General features: G+C 42.2%; 1 protein-coding gene across 1 annotated transcript in view; it reads left to right on the forward strand.

Annotated features, from left to right (window-relative positions):
* The window catches only part of myripb (myosin VIIA and Rab interacting protein b), a 230,568-nt gene that overhangs the window by 204,995 nt on the left and 5,605 nt on the right, over nt 1-19,968 (forward strand). Inside the window, exons 9-12 of the mRNA XM_007896883.2 lie at nt 4,324-4,513; nt 5,928-6,622; nt 12,304-12,387; nt 16,129-16,395. Of these exons, the coding sequence (XP_007895074.2) occupies nt 4,324-4,513; nt 5,928-6,622; nt 12,304-12,387; nt 16,129-16,395 (1,236 nt within the window). The remainder of the gene's footprint in view (nt 1-4,323; nt 4,514-5,927; nt 6,623-12,303; nt 12,388-16,128; nt 16,396-19,968) is intronic.

The raw sequence follows: 19,968 nt of genomic DNA on the forward strand, positions 1-19,968 counted from the left end.
GAAGATAAATGTGGTTCTCTACAGTATACATGCATATAATTTTGCATTTACAAACTGTGTTCTATTTGAACTCATTTGAATGTATAATATAACAATGTGTGTCATGCTGGAGTCGAATGCTGTACTTATGTTGCTGGAGTTATTTGTTATCACTTTTCAGCAGCAACATGTTTTTTTCTCAAGCGCAAAAATCAGAGAGGCCAGGGGCTGGTGAGAGATCTGTGTAACTACATCTAGTGCACGTATGGCCAGCATCGAGGAACACTTAGCTATTTTAATTTTATTAAAAGGCCAGGAATAATAATAATAATCCTTGTATTTGATATAGCTTTGAGACATCTTCGAGACATCTCAAAGTGCTAAACAAAATATACTGTAAAATGATTTGACTGTGTATCTTGTCAACGAAACCACCAGCTGTAGAATCATAGTAACTTACAGCACAGAAGGAAGCCATTCAGTCCATCATGCCAGTGCTGGCTTTCTGAAACATCTTATTCTCCTATCTATTTGCCATATCTTAATTTTGTGCTTCTCTAGGAGGATCCCTCTCAGTCATCTTCTCTCAAGAATAACATTATTCTTATTGATAGTAAGAATCAAACAAGGCAAACAGGAAGCTGGGCTATATTGCTAAATTAGTAGGGTTTAGATCCCCAGGTCCCATATTCACATTGGGCTCTTGTCAGACCAGATCTTGAATACTGATACAGTTCTAGTCACTGCGACATAAAGGGGCTGCCCAGGCCATAGATGCAGTGCAGAGCAGAGTAATAAGGATGATCTTCAGAGTTAGAGGAATATTATAATAACAATAATAATCCTTGCATTGGATACAACGCCTTCTCACATCTTTGAGACATCTCAAAGCACTTCACAGGATATATTGTAAAGTGAATTGAATGTATATTTTGGAGGTGAAATGAGTTATGAGCAATGATTAGACAAGCTAGGGCTCTTCAGTATTGAGAGAAGATGACTCTAAGAGGACCTCGTAGAGGTATATAAAATCTTAAAAGGATTGTAAACTCAGATCAATACTTTTAAGATGTATCAAACTGGTAAAGCAAGAGGACTTAGGCTTACACTTGTAACTATCAACTTCAAGATAAAGACCAAGAGGGTTTCCTTTATGTGATCAATGACTGGAACCAGTGGCTAGAGGTATGGTGATGGGGGATGGGATGAGATTGGATGGGCCGAAGGGTCTCCTTCATCCAGATCAATCTTGTGATCTTGTATGAATCTAATAGTTGGTGTGGGTGTGTATGTGTGTGTGGGTGGGGGAGGGGCAGGGGAGGAGGAAGAGGAGGCGGTGGAAGATGCAATAAAACACCCAAGAATTTTACAAACATTTTAAAATGAGAAATGAGTGATCTCTCTCAGTCGGTGCATAAATTGTCGCCTTGAAACAGTATCCGTGCTCCTTTGGGGAGGGAAGGGTTGCTTTCCTGAGGCCCCAACTTCCTCATGATCTTAGTATTAAAATGATTATTTAAGATAACCAAGGCTAAAAAGATGAGAAATGTAGGGCCTCTGATTGCAATCTTGAGAGCAGCGCAAGGTGAGCATGTGTGGACAGTGCATGAAGTTCAGCAGACAAATAGCCCGTCAACAATCGCTATAACTGGGCTCACAGGTGAATGATGACGACAACAACAACAAAATTACACGTGTATAGCTCCTTTCACAACATGGCGGAGGTACCAGATGCTGCCCAGGACCCATAAAATCATATTGGATGGAGAAAGGAATCGAGCATTTCATGAGAGGAGAAAATTGGTGATAAAATTGGTTGTAGTTGAAACCTGATTTATGCTGCAACCAAGAGAAGGATTAGATTCCTGAATCCACTCCCCGAGAGGAATGGGGCTGTAAATTGAATAGATGTCCCAAGCAGTGTTACAATCTGGGGGAATAATGTGTCAAATCGATGCTAATGATGCAATCAAAAGATCTATTGTGCAATTCTACAATATCTTGAATTTTTGTATCGAAACCCTTTTGGGCTCATTAATGTAAAATAAGTCTTTTTCTTTCTATCCTAATTCATCTACGTAATGGGACGTTACTAATTTCCATGTTGGATCTTTCATTATTTGAGCAAGCCTCTTCGTCGGAGCAAAACCTTTCATTAATATGTTTTTCATTCATGAAAACGCAGATCACTTTAGCATGTGACATATCCAATTTGTCACCCTAATGCTTTAGTGACCTGTGAGGGATTTTCTCCTACACGTCTGTCTCTTCCGAGCAGTGCACATCACCTCAGATAAATCTACAAAGTAGCATTGAATTAAGGTAATTTATTTTAAAGCAAGTCATCAATCTCCCATTAAAGGTGTAACTCCCACTCACTGTAGCGTTCACTGTTAATGGCTGTTGTTGCAGCCCCCTGCTTGGCAGTGTTGTGTAATTTTCATCTGTCTCCTTTCCCAATCTCTATTTTTACCCCTGTATGTGACACCATGGTTGTTGGCGAGGATTTTAACAGGAATCCACATGCTTTATTTCTCTATTGGAATCAAACAAGAAAGGAACCATGCTGTATAGATTAAACTGGTCTGCGCCAACTCAAATCCATCACTGCTAGATTAACAGTATGCAAATCCCATTGGATTTACTCCCCTGATGTCCATACTTTTCTCTCAGGCTATTCCATTGATGACACAGGAACTTTAAACTCAGTATTTTTAATGTTAATAAAGAGCTGTTCAATTTGGACCCAATTGAATTGATGCAGAGCAGCTTCTTGCTTTGTGTCCTACCAGGTGTGAGCAGCTTCATTGCCAGCACTGTAATCAGTCTATAGATTAATACAGTGATGATGATCAGTGCTGTGCAAGAATAGCCATTTTGTTTTTATTCCACTTTTTATTTCAAAGTAAATCTTTTTTGGAGCACTGCATTGCTGCAGAAGCTGCTCATTAGCCAAGGGCAGACCCACAGGGGTTCATTAAAAAAGGGTCATTTTCATTCCAGCTCTATACTGGAATATTCTGGAATGTTCAGGGTGAATCAAAAATCCTTTCTCATAGGTCTATATCAGATGTTCAAACTGCAGGCCATGTAGACGTTTACACATATCAACTCGGTGACGAAAACTCACGAACGAGGTAAAAGACATCTCCTGTAACAGCTGCACACTCTCTACAAATGTTGTCTAAACAAAAGAACATAATTAATGACTATAACCTTTATGAGAAAGGGCTTCTGATATACCCTGTATACTGGAATAACAACAACAACAAGATTACATTTGTATAACTGCTTTCATGTCGGGAGGATGTCGCAAGGCGCTGAAATATATTGGACTGTGCACTGGCTTTATTCCAGTAGTTTGCTCTCACCTGACACAAGGACGTATCTGAATCATAACCCAAATTATATTTATTGAATTGCAGCTGAAGAAGCAGATATCCAACTGTGCAAATTAATAGTCACTAATAAGGGTCAATCTTGTCTTTGAGAAAGGTTAATAAAGTAAGATGCGGCAAGCTAATTATTCTTCACCTTGGTGCTTTCTTTCTGTCCTACCTTGTTTTGCTGAATATGAATAATGGCCATTTTATGAGATCCTCAATGAAAGATCATTAGAGTACATATACTGGTCATTTGTCATGTAGTAGCAGCAACACAAATCATTTGCAGGCCATTCAAAGGCAATTCACGCTTCACAATTTTTTTGGGTCAGCGAAGTGTCTGATGCAGAAACCCATCACAATTCTAAAGAGTATCCACATCAGTGTACGAATTCCACGTATATAAGCCAGCCAGGCATGGAAATGTCCCTGTGTCTAGAATGGAATGCGCACTCTCTCCCTAGAGAACCATCCTGCTTACCTGATTCTGGAGAGTATTAGGCACAGGTTGGAAAGAGCCAATCGAACACAAACTGTGTATTGGGGTACTGTTAGAGTTCGACCATCTAAAACTGCATCGTTCGCCTACAAAATATAGTCATCACATTTTATCACATCAATATTATTATTAATATTCTTGTGAAGCATTTTGAGACATCTCAATGATGTGATAAGGCACTATATCAAATATAAGGATTATTATTATTACTATTATTATTATTATCTATCTTCTGATATCCAAAACCATGTCTTTAATGATCATTACTGTGTAAACGGTACTATATAAAAGCAAGCTGTTATTATAGAACACAATGCTGTGTATCACTGCACTTTACAGAAACCTTTATGAAGCTCCTTGAGACATTTTGATGTGATAAGGCACTCATTCAAATGTAAGGATTATCATGAACAAAGAATGAGACAAATGTCCTTTTATTATTCTTTTGTTTTTCTTTTCCAGAGATCTCACTCTGAATTCTCACTGACTACTGAGGAGACCCTAAGTAAAGAGATAGCAGAGGCCAACTTAAAATCCACCATTTCGGAGGTTATGTGGAAACAGGGACAAAGCCAACCATCAGAAAGTGCTGATCTGCGACCCCGTTCACTGCCAAGCTGGAAAAGCCTGGACGTGCTGGATAATAATGCAGGTACATATCTAACAGGAGGTGTCATTGTATAAAACACAGATTACTCCTCCACCCATTTAATGGCCATATACAATATGTATGGCTTACACAGGGGATAGGGGAAATTGATTTGCGGTAACCATAATTTGTCCAAGAAGCGATAATCATCTCAGCCCAGGTAGTGAGGTTCTGAAGTCAGGTAGTGAGATTTAGGATATGTCAATAATTGTGTAAGTTGCACAACAGCTTAAAGGGAATGGTCAATATGTTTTAAAACCAATAGGATATTGCTTGTAAATTTTTATTGGAATTTTCTTAGAAAGGTAAAACTAAATTAGTGGTCAAAAATGTATTCAAAATAAGCTTAAAGATATAACATAGACCATGGTAACTATTGATAGTTCAGTCAAGCATATAAACAAACATAAGTCTCAAAATGTTTCACAGGAATATTAATAATAATATTGATGTGATAAAATGTGGTGACTATATTTTGTCACAATACCTTGAAGCACTTTCCCTATCATATTCAATATTCATGAGCTTTGTATTGCACAATGTAGTGTGACTACTGTAAGAAACATTCACATCCTAATGTAATTTGAATCTAACTTGTACTTTCTAAATGAGCCTGAACTGATTTCAGAGTTTCAGCACAGTAATCCACATGCAGTAAGCACAGTGATACTTGTTGAATTACCTACTAGCTGCTAATTTGAACATGGAATGTCTCTTTTTATCTGGTAATGTAATTAATTGCTCAAAAAAGGAGCTTTCATCATGTCTTAAACAATTAATGAGAGGTTCTTTCGACTTTGCATCCTGCAGACTGTTACCAACCCTGGACTTCTCTCTCCTTCATTCAGGTAGTTACGTATGTCCACTGGAGCCCTGTCGTTGGTGGTTCATAAATCCCAACCAATGTTATAAGTGAACCCACATTATAATGAAGCGCTTTATAATGGGGTTCTACTCGATATATTTATAAGTTGCCTGCCTTTTAGTATATTGATAGCCTCTTATGTATTGTTTTATGTATATAACAACAAAATGACATTTGTATAGCCCCTTTCATGTCGGGAGGACGTCCCAAGCTGCTGGACAGTCAAGAGTTTCAGACCCGAGTTGGGGGTCGGGATTGGGGAGGGTGGAGGGCAGGAGGGGAAGCAGGGTGATCGAAAGCCTAGACATATATAAAAGTATAAGTGACAGGCAGGTTATATGTGGTTCATTGGAAGGAACAAACCCAATTGGCAAAATAGTTTTATGCTATTGTGGACAGTTAATCTTCCTCAATCCTCTTAATGTATTATGTATCAGAGTAGACAGTAACAATTAAAATAACAGGCTCCATGTTGAATTTGTTTTCTTATTGGCATCTGTTCATATCGGTCTTTGGTGGTTTCATATTATTTGAATACATTTATCATTGCAGGTTCCTCAAATATGTTGACCAGTCCTGATGGGAACTGGATAGCCATGCTGTCCAACACTCCTGCTGCCCGCCCTCGACTACTGACCAAGCCAAAGAGCAGAGCATTTATGGCACTGGAGAGTGAGGCAGAAGTCATCTCTGCCTATGATGAGATGGGGACGGATGATGATGATGATGATGATGATGATGATGAGATTGCTTGGAGCTCAGCTGTCCCTGAATTTAGGCGGCTTTCTGGGAAATTATCAGACAAAGTCTATTACATGGATTCTCAGCATGATGACGAGTGGCCAGAGGCCAATGCAAGACACCGATTAATGACCTCACCATCGTCAGGGCAATACACCAATACAGAGACCACATACTCGGACTCGGAGACATCCTCTGCTAGTTCAGTCAAGATCTCTGCCAGAGGGTCAGACGAACAAGCTGTGACAGATGACAATACCCAGTATCCACATTGCAGAGATCAGAAGAGGGTGATTGCCCTTCACTCTGGGGAGCCGGACATTAACTACAACTCGCAGGCACAGCGACTTGGGGCAGTGGACAGCAGTGAAGCCGAGGACGTTCCAAATGATTCCGAGAAGAGGCATCGGCGTAGGAAGAGGAGTAAATGTTCAGCTCAGGAGCAGCTGTATGAAGCAGAGAGTAACTCGAATAGCCGAGAATCGCAGACTAAAAACACGTGCCAGGTAATATCATATCTATATTTTGAATAGAAGCATATAACTCACTTAGAGATATCTGGGAAGAAGAGAAGTGGAATATCCCATATCATTAAGTCACGTATAATTCTCATAGTGGTCTTTTACATACCGTCTGCTAAAAAGTAGCAAATTTTTCATTCCTTGTTTTCAGGGGATTTTATTTGCATACTTACTGTAACAATAGGTGCAGTGAGAAGAAATGCCTCATGTATTTGGTGCTGGTAGTTGTTGGGGTTTGGAGAGACGAACCGGGGCTAACATTAGGCAAGTCGCATTTCCTACAGCCGAATGTAGAAGCACTTTATGATGCTTTGCTGCTGGCGTTTTGTGCAGTAGTGACTTTTTGGATTGATATAGTCTGTGTTATGCATCATCTATTGACAACAGTCAGATAGGTGTATAAAAAAAAACCTTGACTGACTGTTACATACCTTTTCCACCACAAGGTGTCATCTGACATCTGTTAAGCAGCAGCTGCCAAATAATCTGTGTGTTGAAAACCTCTAGCAAAAGTCAATGGCTCAGTCCATGTTTAAATGAATGGGAGTTACATGAGAAAATTTGAGGGAGAAATTCTACTTCCATTTATGTAGCATTTCAGAGTGTCCAGAATTTTGCAAATTATTCAATTTAGTCTTGCCTTTGAAGTAGTTTTTCTGCAGTTCCTAAAAGAACTTAGATAAAACAGGCTTTAAAAATTAAAGCTGTATTTAAGAACCTGTCAAGTTTTGGACACACTGAAATGCTGCATAAATGGAGTAAGTCTAAACCCAGACGGAGGTTTTCCCATCCCAATGAACATATTTGTAAACAGCAACAAACTGCATTTATACAGTGCCTTTCACATTGGGAGGACGTGAATAACAGCAATAACAAAATTACATTTGTACAGCGCCTTTCATGTCGGGAGGATATACCAAGGCGCTGGACAATCAGTGTTTCGGACCTGAGCTGGGGGTCGGGATCAGGGAGATTGGCGGGCAGTTGGAGTTGGATTGTGGGATGGAGTTCCAGAGGGTGGGGGAAGAGTGGCTGAAGGCTTGCCTGCCAACGGAGGGGCGGGCGAGGGGCATGAAGCAGGCCGGAGCCCGCTGAGCGGAAGGAGAGGGCAGATTAGTAGGGGGTCACAGAGGTAGTGGGGAGCAAGGCCATTGTTCAGATTATTTTGTTCCCAATTACAGTAAAAAATATTTATGTATTACAATACAATACAAAATTACATTTGTAAAGTGCCTTTCACGTCAGGAAGGTGTCCCAAGGCGCTGGACAGTCAGGGGTTTGGACCCGAGTGGAGGGCGGGGGGTGGGATAGGTAGAATGTAGAGCAGGGTGGGTGGCCGCAGGCATGGTCGAAGAGGAGGGTCTTGAGACGTGCCTTGAGGGAGGCAGAGAATAGTTACGGAAGTTTGTTCATTGATAATCCCCCATTCTATGAAAAGTTAAGTACAAATGTTTTTTTTTCCTTTTTTTCTTGGTCAGCCTGGTATGGGTGTGTGACACATAAGGAAACCCATCACTATGCTTAAGAGTATCCAAACCAAACTGAGAATTCCATGCATCCCATCTACACATGGGAATCCCAGAGATAGATTGTTGCAATGGAATGTGCACTCTCTCTCTGGAGGGATGCATCCTGCTTACCTAATTTTTTTTACATATGCGCTTGTGGATTGTCACGAGAACTGGCACACAATGGGGCCGAAATGAAGCCAATTGCTAAAAATGGTGATTTATTTTGCTATGTCTTTAGATTGAATTTCACATTATAAAGGTGCAGTGGGAAGGTTGTATCTTAGACATTGATGTGAACATTTTATTTTGTATTGTGCATAAAAATCTCATAAAATGCAGAGTACCTCACTGGCGCCAGTTATCTCTAAGCATTCTTTTAGCAGCACCAGTTCTCAATTGTCCCTGTTTCATCAGTCATAATTACAAAGTGGAAGCAGGAAGCACCAGTTATAGTGGCTCATGAATTGTATCTGTGCTTTGTGAACATGAGTTCCCACACACATGAGTTTACAACAACAACAAATTACATTTGTATAGTGCCCTTCATGTCAGAAAGACGTCCCAGGGCGCTGGACGATCTGGGTTTTTTGGATCCGAGCTGGGAGTTGGGGTCAGAAGGGGTGGAGGGCAGGGAAGTGGATGGGTGCTTGGCCAAAGGCACAGTTGAAGAGGAAGGTCTTTAGATGGGACTTGAAGGAGGCAAGAGAAGAGGTGAGACAGAGGGATTGTGGGGTAGAGTTCCAGAGTGGGGGTGGAGGGCAAAGCTGCTGAATGCCCAACCGCCAATGGTGAGGCGGGCAGTGTGGGCGACTTGAAGCAGGCCGGTGTCTGCCGAACGGAGGGAGCGGACAGGCTGATGTGGGGTTAGGAGGTCGGAGAGGTGGGGGGTAGCAAGTCCGTGGAGGGCTTTGAAGGTGAGAACAAAGGTTTTGAACTTGATTCTCTGAGGGATGAAGAGCCAGTGAAGCTGGGGAAGAACGGGAGTGATTGGTTTGTGGACGCCTGGTCCGGGAGAGGACACAAGCTGCAGAGTTTTGAATAACCTGCAGATCATGGAGGGAGGAGTTGGGAAGTCCAGGGAGTAGGGCCCGATGTGTATATCCAGAGCTCTGCTCATTGGCATCCATCGCTAGTGATATTTCCAATTTTAGTAAGGAGGCCTTTGTCTTTTTAATTTAGCTAAGAATGAGATTAATTTTAACAAACACATTAAGGCTGCAGTAGGAAGTTGATCAGTTTTGCCCTCTGACAGAATGAGATGAAACGGGCTGAAGGTTTTCTTTCTGAAAGGCACTTTGTAAGTGCAACTTACTAGAAACTAGTTATTAGAAATCTTTAGTTAAACCACAAACTCAAAGTAACTCGAAGATAGTGCTGTAGAGACTATCTCCTAAAGGTGGTCTCACGTCACAGCTGTTAAATCCAATCACGTAGAAATCAATTATATTAAGCAGCATTGATTCAGCACAAAGTCCCTTTAAATCATCCAGACAGCAGCCCTCTTGGAATTTGTCAGGGTAATGAACAGATTTCTGTGAGTCATGGGACTACCTTGACTTCTTTTGATCGAGAATGCTCCAGAATAAGCATTTGCCAGTTAGCCATACAAATGTCATTTTGTATTGTATAGTGGAGGTTAATGTACGATAGACTCACTCCTTGTTGGATGGCATTGAAAGGGACAGATTTGGCGAGTCTGTTCTAGGCATTTCTGATAGAATTACTGCCCTTCTGTTTGAAGATAATGATTTGCTGTTGGATAACTCACCCATTTACATAGCATTTTCATATCATTACATCATTAGTCCAGAATTTAACAAATTCTTAAATGTAGCCTTAATTTTGAAACTTAATCTTGAGGTGGTACTTGAAGGTGGCGAGGGAGGGGGCGAGATGGAGGGACTCCAGGATGGAGTTCCAGAGGGTGGGTGCAGAATGGCGGAAGGCCCGCCGATAGTGGAGCGAGCAAGGCGGGGGACGTGAAGCAGGCCAGAGCCCGCTGAGCGGAGGGAGCGAACAGGATGGTAGGGAGTTAGGAGGTCGGAGAGGTAGGGGGGAGGTAGGAGGGCTTTGAAGGTGAGGACCAGGATCTTGAACTGTATCCTGTGTGTGATGGGAAGTCAGTGGAGTTGGGCAAGGACGGGGGTGATAGAATCACGGAGCCTAGTGCGGGAGAGGACACGAAACTATAGAAAACCAACCTCCAAGAACTGAATTTCACAATCTGCCAATTGGAATTTCATCTCAGTCGTGTAGTGTGGTAAGTAATGTGTTACCCAGTCCATATAGATATCATACAATCACAGAATCATAGAATTATACAACACAGAAGGAGTCCATTCGGCCCATCACGTCTGTGCCGGCTCTTTTAAAAGAGCTATCCAAATCAATCCCACTACCCCGCTCTCTCTCCATAGCCCTGCAAACTTGTCCTCCCCAAATATTTATCTAATATCATTGTATGAACTCAGTGCTTCACTCTGCACTTACATTTGGCTTTTCTAATGAGTTCATAGTCCTACACTATGAATTTTCATACCACAAGAGAAATACATTTTCACTAAAGCTACATTCTTAATTCGCAACTATTAGCTGGCTTAACCTTTGCTCCTGTTCAGGATTTTCAAGCTTTCTTTCTCCTTCTAGTCTCTCAGCTGATGTAGCAGAATTCAATTGGACATTACAGAACAAATGATAATTCAAAGAGAGAAGGGAGTTTCTCCCGGTATCCTGAATAACAATCTACTAGTTAATTGGTCGGGCATAGCCATGTGCAAATTGACTGCCATGTTTGCTTACAAATATACAGTCACTACACTTTACGGAAAACTCTATGAAGTGCTTTGAGATGTTGGAATGCAATAAAGTGCTATATCAAATGCAAGGATTATTACAGTGGTAGCCTGTTAAGCCAGACACATTGGGGATGGTCGTTTTGTCCAGTTTAAGAGGCGTCCGAGATTAACCGGAATACCATTCCTGCTCAGCAGAGGAGCCCTGTCGATGCTGAATAAAAATATGTAATGTTGCTTTACTTGAAGTAATGCTAACTAACCAAACAGGATACCAAGTATTTTAACCTAGGAGTTAAAGTTAAAGTCCTGTACTCTCACAGTAAAATATATTTACCTTTGATTGACTGCAAAATATCTTCCTACCCAGCAGGATGGTGGTGGTTCTTCCCTCCCATTGCCGTTCCCATTGGATTGGAAGGGAACCAATTAGCGGCAGCCTGAGGCGATCGTGAATGTTTGGGCTCCATCCATTGACAAGCAGCTCAGCTGTCAATCAATCTTGATTTGATTTCTCCCATTCCTTTCCTTGTTCTTCCCCGTTCTTCCGTCCTCTCACTGATTGACAGCAGAACTCCAACCGCATATGAATGGCTGGAGTCCGCTGTCAATCAATCTTAGACTCTTCCCATCTCCATTCTGGAGCCCCCCGTAGCTGAATAATAATAATAATCCTTGCATTTGATATAGCGCTTTTCACGTCTTCTCGACGTCTCAAAGCGCTTCACAGAATAGACTGTAAGTGAATTGACCGTATATTTTGTGGGCGAATGGAGCCACTCGAGACATAGAAAGCCTGAGTGAGTACATTCAGTGGTGACTAGTGTGGCATTTTGCCTGGATTAACCAAATATGAATCAGGGCTGGATCTTTTGTTTGATTTACCCAACATCTAGGGTTAACCGGGGTACGCTAAAGCGGATTCAACCGTATTATTAATATATTTGCTACCAAGGAATCTATTTTACCATGATCACTAAAAATAGCAAACTTTTAACTGGATCTTTATTGGGCGTACATTTCGTAACAGAATGTGATGATTATCCCTTGTGACATATCACTAATTGAACCTGTAGTGGGATTGCCTCCATTCTAAAGAGTTAGCAAAATGGTCATTATTTTCACTGATCAGTGCAAGGTACACTCCCAAGTCTGTCAGAATGGGATATTGTGACATGGATCAGAAGATTGTAAATTAAGACAAATATTATGCATTATTTAAAAATTGCTATTTTGAAGAATCTACATAAGGCAGATTGTAGCATTTAACCATTGTTGTTTGAAGAGAGTAGACACCTTGTATGTTTGCTGCTGTTCTGCTTTACACCTTTCCTGAAACTGAACTGGTTTTCTTCACATTAAGGAGCTGAGCAGGTGCATGTTCGATATGGAGCAAAGCCTTGCAAGGATGGAAAGAAGAGTTAGTTTGGGGGCCTGGACCAGAGAGGTAATCTTTGTGAATCCTGAATTCAAAGTTTGTACAGCAATATATGTTCGGAATGTGATCAAATGCAGCAAGTTGCAACACTGGTCACAAAAGTGTCTCCCAAATGATACATAACTTTTTCTATAATCAGAATTATGGTACTCTGATCTATGGGAATGCTGCTCCAGAATTAGATTGTGGTGGAGCCAAATTCCCATGGGTCAGCATGATATAGTTCCAGTTACCCGAATCAATTGCTATTTGCGACTCCCAAGTCATTTATAACAATTTCTGTTACGAATTGTCACAATTTAGGCCACAATGTGGTGCTATGATTGAATGTTGTGAGATGCTGCCCACAGCACGGAAACAGCCTGGTCAAAGTCACTAATGTCATTCTGAACATCTGTGATCAGGGCTCCCTCTGCCTCTTTGTCCTCCTCGATCTCTCTGCCGCCTTCAACACTGCCGACCACTCCATCCTCATACACCGCCTCTCCGCTTTACTCAATCTTCGCGGACCTGCCCTTGCCTGGTTCGATTCCTATCTCTCTCACCGTCTCCACTGTGTTGCCTCTAACGGTTTCTCCTCCAGGCCCCGCACTGTCACGTCTGGCATCCCCCAGGGTCTGTCCTTGGCCCTCTCCTCTTTAATATCTACATGTCTCCCCTTGGTGACATCATCCGCAGACATGGGGTCAACTTCCATATGTATGTGGATGACACCCAACTCTATCTTTCTGCCTCCACCCTCAACTCCAGGACCACTGCTGTCCTGACAGACTGTCTGTCGGACATCAAGTCCTGGATGAGGGCAAATTTCCTACAGTTGAATGTGAACAAGACTGAGGCCCTCCTGATTGGCTCACGCCAGCGCCTCAGCACCTCAGGCTCTGGCAGCATCAACCTCCATGGTTGCACATTTCAACTCACCAGCCAGTCAGGAACCTCGGTGTCTTGTTCGACCCTCAACTGTCTTTTCTCCCCCAAATTCAAGCCATGACTCGTTCTGCCTTCGCTCACCTCCGTAACATCGCCCGACTCCGCCACTACCTCACCCCTCAGGCCACTGAAACTCTTGTTCATACCTTCATCACCTCCAGGTTCGACTATGCAAATGCCCTGCTTGTCGGCCTTCCCAACTCCTCCCACCACAGGCTGCAGATAATCCAGAACTCTGCAGCCCGTGTCCTCTCCTGCAACAAACTCCGTGACTCCATCTCCCCCACTCTCGCCCGACTCCACTGGCTCCCTATCCTTTAGAGGATCCAGTTCAAGATCCTGGTTCTCACATACAAAGCCCTCCATGGCCTCGTGCCACCCTACCTCTGCGACCTCCTAATCCCCTACCAACCCGCCCGTTCTGTCCGCTCAGCCGGCTCTGGCCTGCTCCAAGCCCCCGACCCACCCGCCCCAACATTAATGGGAGAGCCTTCAGCCACTCTGCCCCCAACCTCTGGAATTCCATCCTCCAATCACTCCGCCTGGCCCCCTCCTTAGCCTCCTTCAAGTCCCGCCTCAAGACCCTCCTCTTTGACCATGCTATCGGCCACCCCCACCCCGACACCAGCTCGGGTCTGAAATGCTGTACTCTGTCCAGCGCCTTGGGTCGTCCTCACGACATGAAAGGCACTATACACATGTAATCTTGTTGTTGTTGCTAAAATATCCTACAAGCCATTGAGCATGTTACCTGTTTTGGAAATGTTCATTTTATATGGGTGTCATTTTTTTTATATGCAGTGAAATCCGCTTTTGCCAGACGCAAGTTAACGCCAGACGTTTTGGGTCAATCGAACAAAATGCTCAGCCCCAATTCATTTGTATTCTTATCTGTTTGTGGAGTCCTGTAGCTCAGTAGTTACAGCGCTCGCCTCGCAAGCAAGAGACCTGGATTCGATTCCCGGCAGGGTGAAACCTTGGGCAAGTTTCCTTACTCCACACGCCTGATAATAATCCCTCAAGAAAAAAACCCATAATAATTTGGTCACTTCAATCCACGACTGTTTGTGGGACACTACTGTGCGCAATTGGCTGCCACGTTTCGCCCACAAATATACAGTCAACTCACTTTACAGTATATTGTGTGAAGCACTTTGAAACGTCTAGAAGACGTGAACAGCTCTATATCAAATGCAAGGATTATTATTAGTAGTATTATTTTAAATATGCCTGTTAATTCAGACGAAAGTCCGCTTTATCCAGGCAAAATGCCGCTCTAATCCCCGCTGAATGTATTCACTCGAGCCTTGTGTGTCGAGCCTTCAGCCACGAGGGGCTCTGGGATGTAGATCGGAGGAGTCAAGTTGCGATTGACAGTGGACTCCAGCCATTCACAAGCGGCTTGAGTTGTGCTATCAATCAGTGAGGGGGCGGAGGAACGGGGAAGAGCACGAGAGGGAACGGGAGCAGTCAAATTGTGATTGATTAACAGCTGAGTGGTTTGTGAATGGCTGGAGCTGAAACATTCACAAGCGGCTGCAGGCTGTCAATCACCTCAACCGCCGCTGGCTGGTCCCCTTCCTGTCCATTGGGAACGGCAATGGGAGGGAGGCAGCATAAGCCACTGCTCCTCTGCTGGGCGGGACAGTACAATACTGAACTGTAATTTGCAACCAAACAGAGGTAAATATGTTTTCCTGAATTCTGTGAGAGTATTTTAATTTTAACTGGTTAGTTAACATTGCTTCAAGTGAAACAACGTTATTACATAATATAATTCGGAACCGTCACAGCTCCTCTACTGGGCTACAATGGTATTTCGGCTAACCTTGGACGCGTCTTAAGTCGGGCAAAATGCATAATCAGATTCCACATACACATATGTATGTATATATATGAACCTTTGCTGCTTCCTAATCTTAGGCATTCTGTTCCCTATTCACCTTGTAATGGTAATCGCAGGGTTTGGAATTGCAAGATTCAGTCACTGTGCTAAACAAGACTTCTGATTTGCAACTGAAATTACACAATTGTCTTCCAAATTTGATAACCAAGTTACTTAAAAATTTAGAATAAAATCACAATTTCCAAGGCCTCTTTTGTGGCCAATGTATTGTTCTCCGATCTTTTGTTGAACATTTTCTGCCTTTTCTGAACTGAGAAGCCGGAAGTTGCACATTTTTCACGACACTTTTTCCGAATGCTTTACTTTCAACCCACTTATCTCTTTATTATGGCTTTTATTCCTTTTTCTTTCAAATATCTATAGCTCAGTTGGGAGCACTCTCACCTCTGAATCAGAAAGTTGTTGGTACAAGAACCACGTCAGGACTTTGAACTCATACCAGCTTGTTTAATGCTCCAATATGGTGCTGGGGGTGCTATCCTTTGGATGAGATGTTAAGCTGAGGTTCTGCCTGTCTGCTTGTTCATGTCCCATCAGTCCCATCTATTCAGGTGGACATTAAAGATCCCATGGCACGATTCAAAATGAGAAGGGACTTTGTCTTGGCCAATTAAAATTGGTTGTTCACTTCATAACTGTTTGTGAAACATTGTTGTGTACAAATTGAATCCTGGTTCACCTACAAATTACACAGTTACTACAGTTTACAGTATATCCTCTCAGGCACTTTGAGATGTGAAAGATGCTATATTAGATGTAAGGATTTCTAAGTGTCCAGTATTTCCATCTCTAATTCAACAAGCAGTGCCATGCAGATAGATTCATTCAGATGGAGAGAAAATCTCAATTAGCTGAATTAATATTTTTACGTGCCTCTAATCAAAGTCCATTTGTTTGAATGTTGTGTTTTAAAGGAGCCTTCCATCCCTGCACATGCTCAAATCCCAAAGGGTAAATCTGATCTGGATATAAGCAAAGGAACTACACACACTAAAACCCATGCAGATGTAATGGAAGAGAAGCTGAGATCAAAGTTGGTTGAACTAGCTACAAAACTAAGTGACAGAGAATCATCGTCTGGTGATGAGCTGGATCAAGAGACAACCAAGGAAGCTCGGGAGAGGGAGGATACATCCTCATCTGATGAAGACCACAAACAAATTCAGGATGAACTTGTGAGAGTAAGTTACATTTGGGAGAAAGAGAGCTGAATTTTGTCACGATCTTTGTTTGTGCACATGGGTGCATGTATATAGGTGCATGTATATAGGTGCATGTAGGAATGTGCATGTATGTATATATAATGCTAGACATAAAGAAATACACATTATAAGCACAAAAATAAGTACTGCCCACTACGTAGGGCATGATTTTGCTCATTCTCGGTAAGTTAAGTAAAAGTTTGTGCCAAACAAGTCATTAATTTAGCAGAGAATCGATTGCACTGATGGAAGTGACTGAGGAGCGAGGGTACAGAGATAGCAAGGGTACTTGAGGAGGCCTTTCTGTGTCTCTTACTTTCATAACTGCGTAATGTAAAAAAGTATACAAGAAAAACCTTCAAGTACGTTTCTTGTGTCAATTAGCCAGAGAATGAGTTGAGGTGATCAGAAAGGTGTTAGATTTGTGCTGAATAATATTGATTTTATTAAAGAGATTTCTGGTCATAGGGTTTCTGCTTTGATCTAATTAGTTCTTATAAACAGAGCTGTGTGAGGTTCTGGGAATGAGTGAAAGATGCACCTTACCCACTTCTTTCTTCTGAAGTGCTTGTTTCAGAGAGCTCTCCTTCACTCATTAATGATAATTCAAGTCTAGCTCAAGGGTTCACTTTTAACAATTTGTTTTTCCAGCTCTTCTGTACATATTTTTAGTGTTTGAGGAGAATAGGGTCCAGTGAATTCTATGCTCGAATGTTTCTAATGCCAGAGTCTATCTCTACAATCTCGTAATTATTTCTTTATGTGCTGAAAACATGAATGTATAGGGTGGCCTTATTGCAGTGTTGTGGAACATAGATTGAGAGCGGGGGAAGTTGAACAAGCTGGAGCCTGACAGGTAGGAAGGAGCAAGGCCGTGGAGTGCCTTCAAAGCGAGGACAAGGATTTTGAACTCTATCATCTGGGGTTTGGGGAGCCAGTGGAGGGTGGGGGTGATGGGGTCACAGAGCCTGGTGCAGGAAAGGACACGAGCTGCAGAGTTCTGGATGATCCGCATTTGTGGAGGGAATAGTTGGGAAGGCCGACAAGCAGGGAGTTAGCATAGCAAGCCTAGATGTAATGAATAATAATAATAATAATAATTCTTGCATTTGATATAGTGCCTTATCACGTCTTCAAGAGTCTCAAAGCGCTTCACAGAATATACTGTAAAGTGAATTGATTGTAAATTGCGCACAGTAGTGTCCCACACACAGTCGTGGATTGAGTGACCAAATTATTATTATTTTTTAAGGGATTTTTTACCCCCAGATAAACAATCTGGCAATCGGCTAACAACCAGGTTCTTACTTACTGCTAGATAAATAGAGGAGTGTAGAGTAAGGAAACTTGTCCAACTTTTTGCCCTGCCCAGGAATCAAACCCAAGTTCCGTCATTTGCGAGGCGAGTGCTCTAACCATTAAACTACAGGAATATGTGGATGAGGGTTTCGGTGTCTGAGGGGTGAGGCAGTGGCGGAGCCTGCTGATTTTCCATAGGTGGGAAAGGTAGAACGGGTCATAATAATAATAATCCTTGCATTTGATACGGCGCCTTATCATGTCTTCGAGACGTCTCAAAGCGCTTATTTTGTGGGCAAAACACGGCAGCCAATTGTGCACAGCAGTGTCCCACAAACAGTCATGGATTGAATGCATGGTTGTGGGGTAGAAAGGACAGTTGAGGGTCAAACAAGATGCCAAGGTTCTGGGCTGCTCAATGAGGTATAGTGGTGGTGGATGCTGCCATGGATAGTGATGCTGCCAGCACTTGACAATGTATATCAGCTGTACTGCACTGTGTGTCACCTTGTAGTAGGGTTTAGGCTGCGCCCGGAAAACAAACTTGCACCAAGGTTTTTCAAACAAAAAGAAAAGTTAATTTTGATAAGGAAGCTATTGCTTTTTACAGCCGTCTTCTCCATACAGACCCATCTCTCTCTAACACCCAGCTACCCAGATATATATTAGTACTGATTTATTAACCGGTTGCTGGTGCCCAAATCGCACTTAGACTGGAATATCAAATAACACTGATTGGAGTTCAGCTCATTAGCCATCTTGATTGAGGGCACATCAAGTAAAAAAAAACAACATGCTCCTTTACACATAAGTGGAGCCCCAGTCACACAGCCATACTACACTGCATGAGGTCTTTTTTCAGTGCAATTGTTCTCAGGCTTGTGGAGTCAAAAGAGTCTGTGTTTTTGCCTTTACCAGAGATAATTGTGTGTCAACAGTATTAAGGCATTATGCATCAATTTGTAAATCAAAGTACAAAATGACAATGTAAGGATGATATTGAGGCACCATAGATGAAATAATTTATTTATATGTTTTGTATTCTGGAAATAGATGGTAAAACATCAGCGTGGCTAATTCATGCTCTACGTTGTTTGAAATGCCAGTTAACATCAACTCTGATACTGGGTGTCATGAATACTGAGTAATGGATTAATAATGGGTTATTTTTCAATAGAATTTGTGGGTGGTATGCCTGAAGGTCACTGCAACATTCAAAGGCTGAGAAGTGATCCATGTTTAGAAGTAGTTTATTCGCCTGATGAGAATGTGCTTTCCATTTTATCGCCTACACACGGATGTGGGAGTGCTTGACGCTGATGTCGTTTGCCCATATTGGAAAAGTGTCCTATCCAAGCACTGGCACCATTCATCTTGATGGGAAGAAACACTCACCAGAAAATAAATTAAAGCAAATTATAAAGAGAAAAGCCCATTCTTTTTTCAGCAACGGCCATTTCCCATCGTATTCAACACCCTGAGCGAGGTCAATAGTTGCAAAGAGAACATCCTGCGCATAAAGCTGGACCATACTGTAGTTCTCAGTGTCTCTCTCTCATAGTAACTTGGGTGACGTCTAGGACATAGTCTATGTCACATGGTGAGATTCTAGCACGGTAACAGAAATATCTATAAGCAAACTTACATCAGTTAATAAGCTGATCGCTTGTCCTTTGCTCACCGCTGTCTCTTGCTCCTCTCTGCCAATATGTCCTGTGCTTACTTATCCCTCTCTTTTCCATATTTGCTGGTTTGTCCTCCCCTCACCCAGGGGTACTGAGGCCAGCATTACCATCTCCGTTTCCATCTGGCCGAGATGGATTAATGCAATACAGTTTCTCACTGGCAAATAGAGGACTGGATTCATATGGAAAATACCACGGGAAATCCAACTCTATCAGGGTTGATCATCATAACAACAATGCTTGAATATTGATACCACAAGTTTAATCAGTAAAGCTCTCTGAGATGCTACCCGGATGAAGGGAGCTGTATAAGGGGACATCCTCCCGACGTGAAAGGTGTTATACAAATGTAATTTTGTTGTTGTATAAATGCCCGTTTTGTTGTTATTGTAGTTTGGAAGTGGGTTTTCTGTGACTGGTTTCCAAATTAAAACCAATTTAAGAATTTTCCAAAATCCAGCACAATCTCAAATTTTAAGACAGTGGTTTGAGTTGCTCTTATTGTTGCTTTCAACTCTGAAATTGGAAAGTGAGTAGTGTGGGGTGATGAATGCTATCCTGCTCCTCA

The sequence above is a fragment of the Callorhinchus milii genome, unplaced genomic scaffold (assembly GCF_018977255.1).
Source record: "Callorhinchus milii isolate IMCB2004 unplaced genomic scaffold, IMCB_Cmil_1.0 Scaffold2, whole genome shotgun sequence".
Lineage (NCBI taxonomy): Eukaryota > Metazoa > Chordata > Chondrichthyes > Chimaeriformes > Callorhinchidae > Callorhinchus > Callorhinchus milii.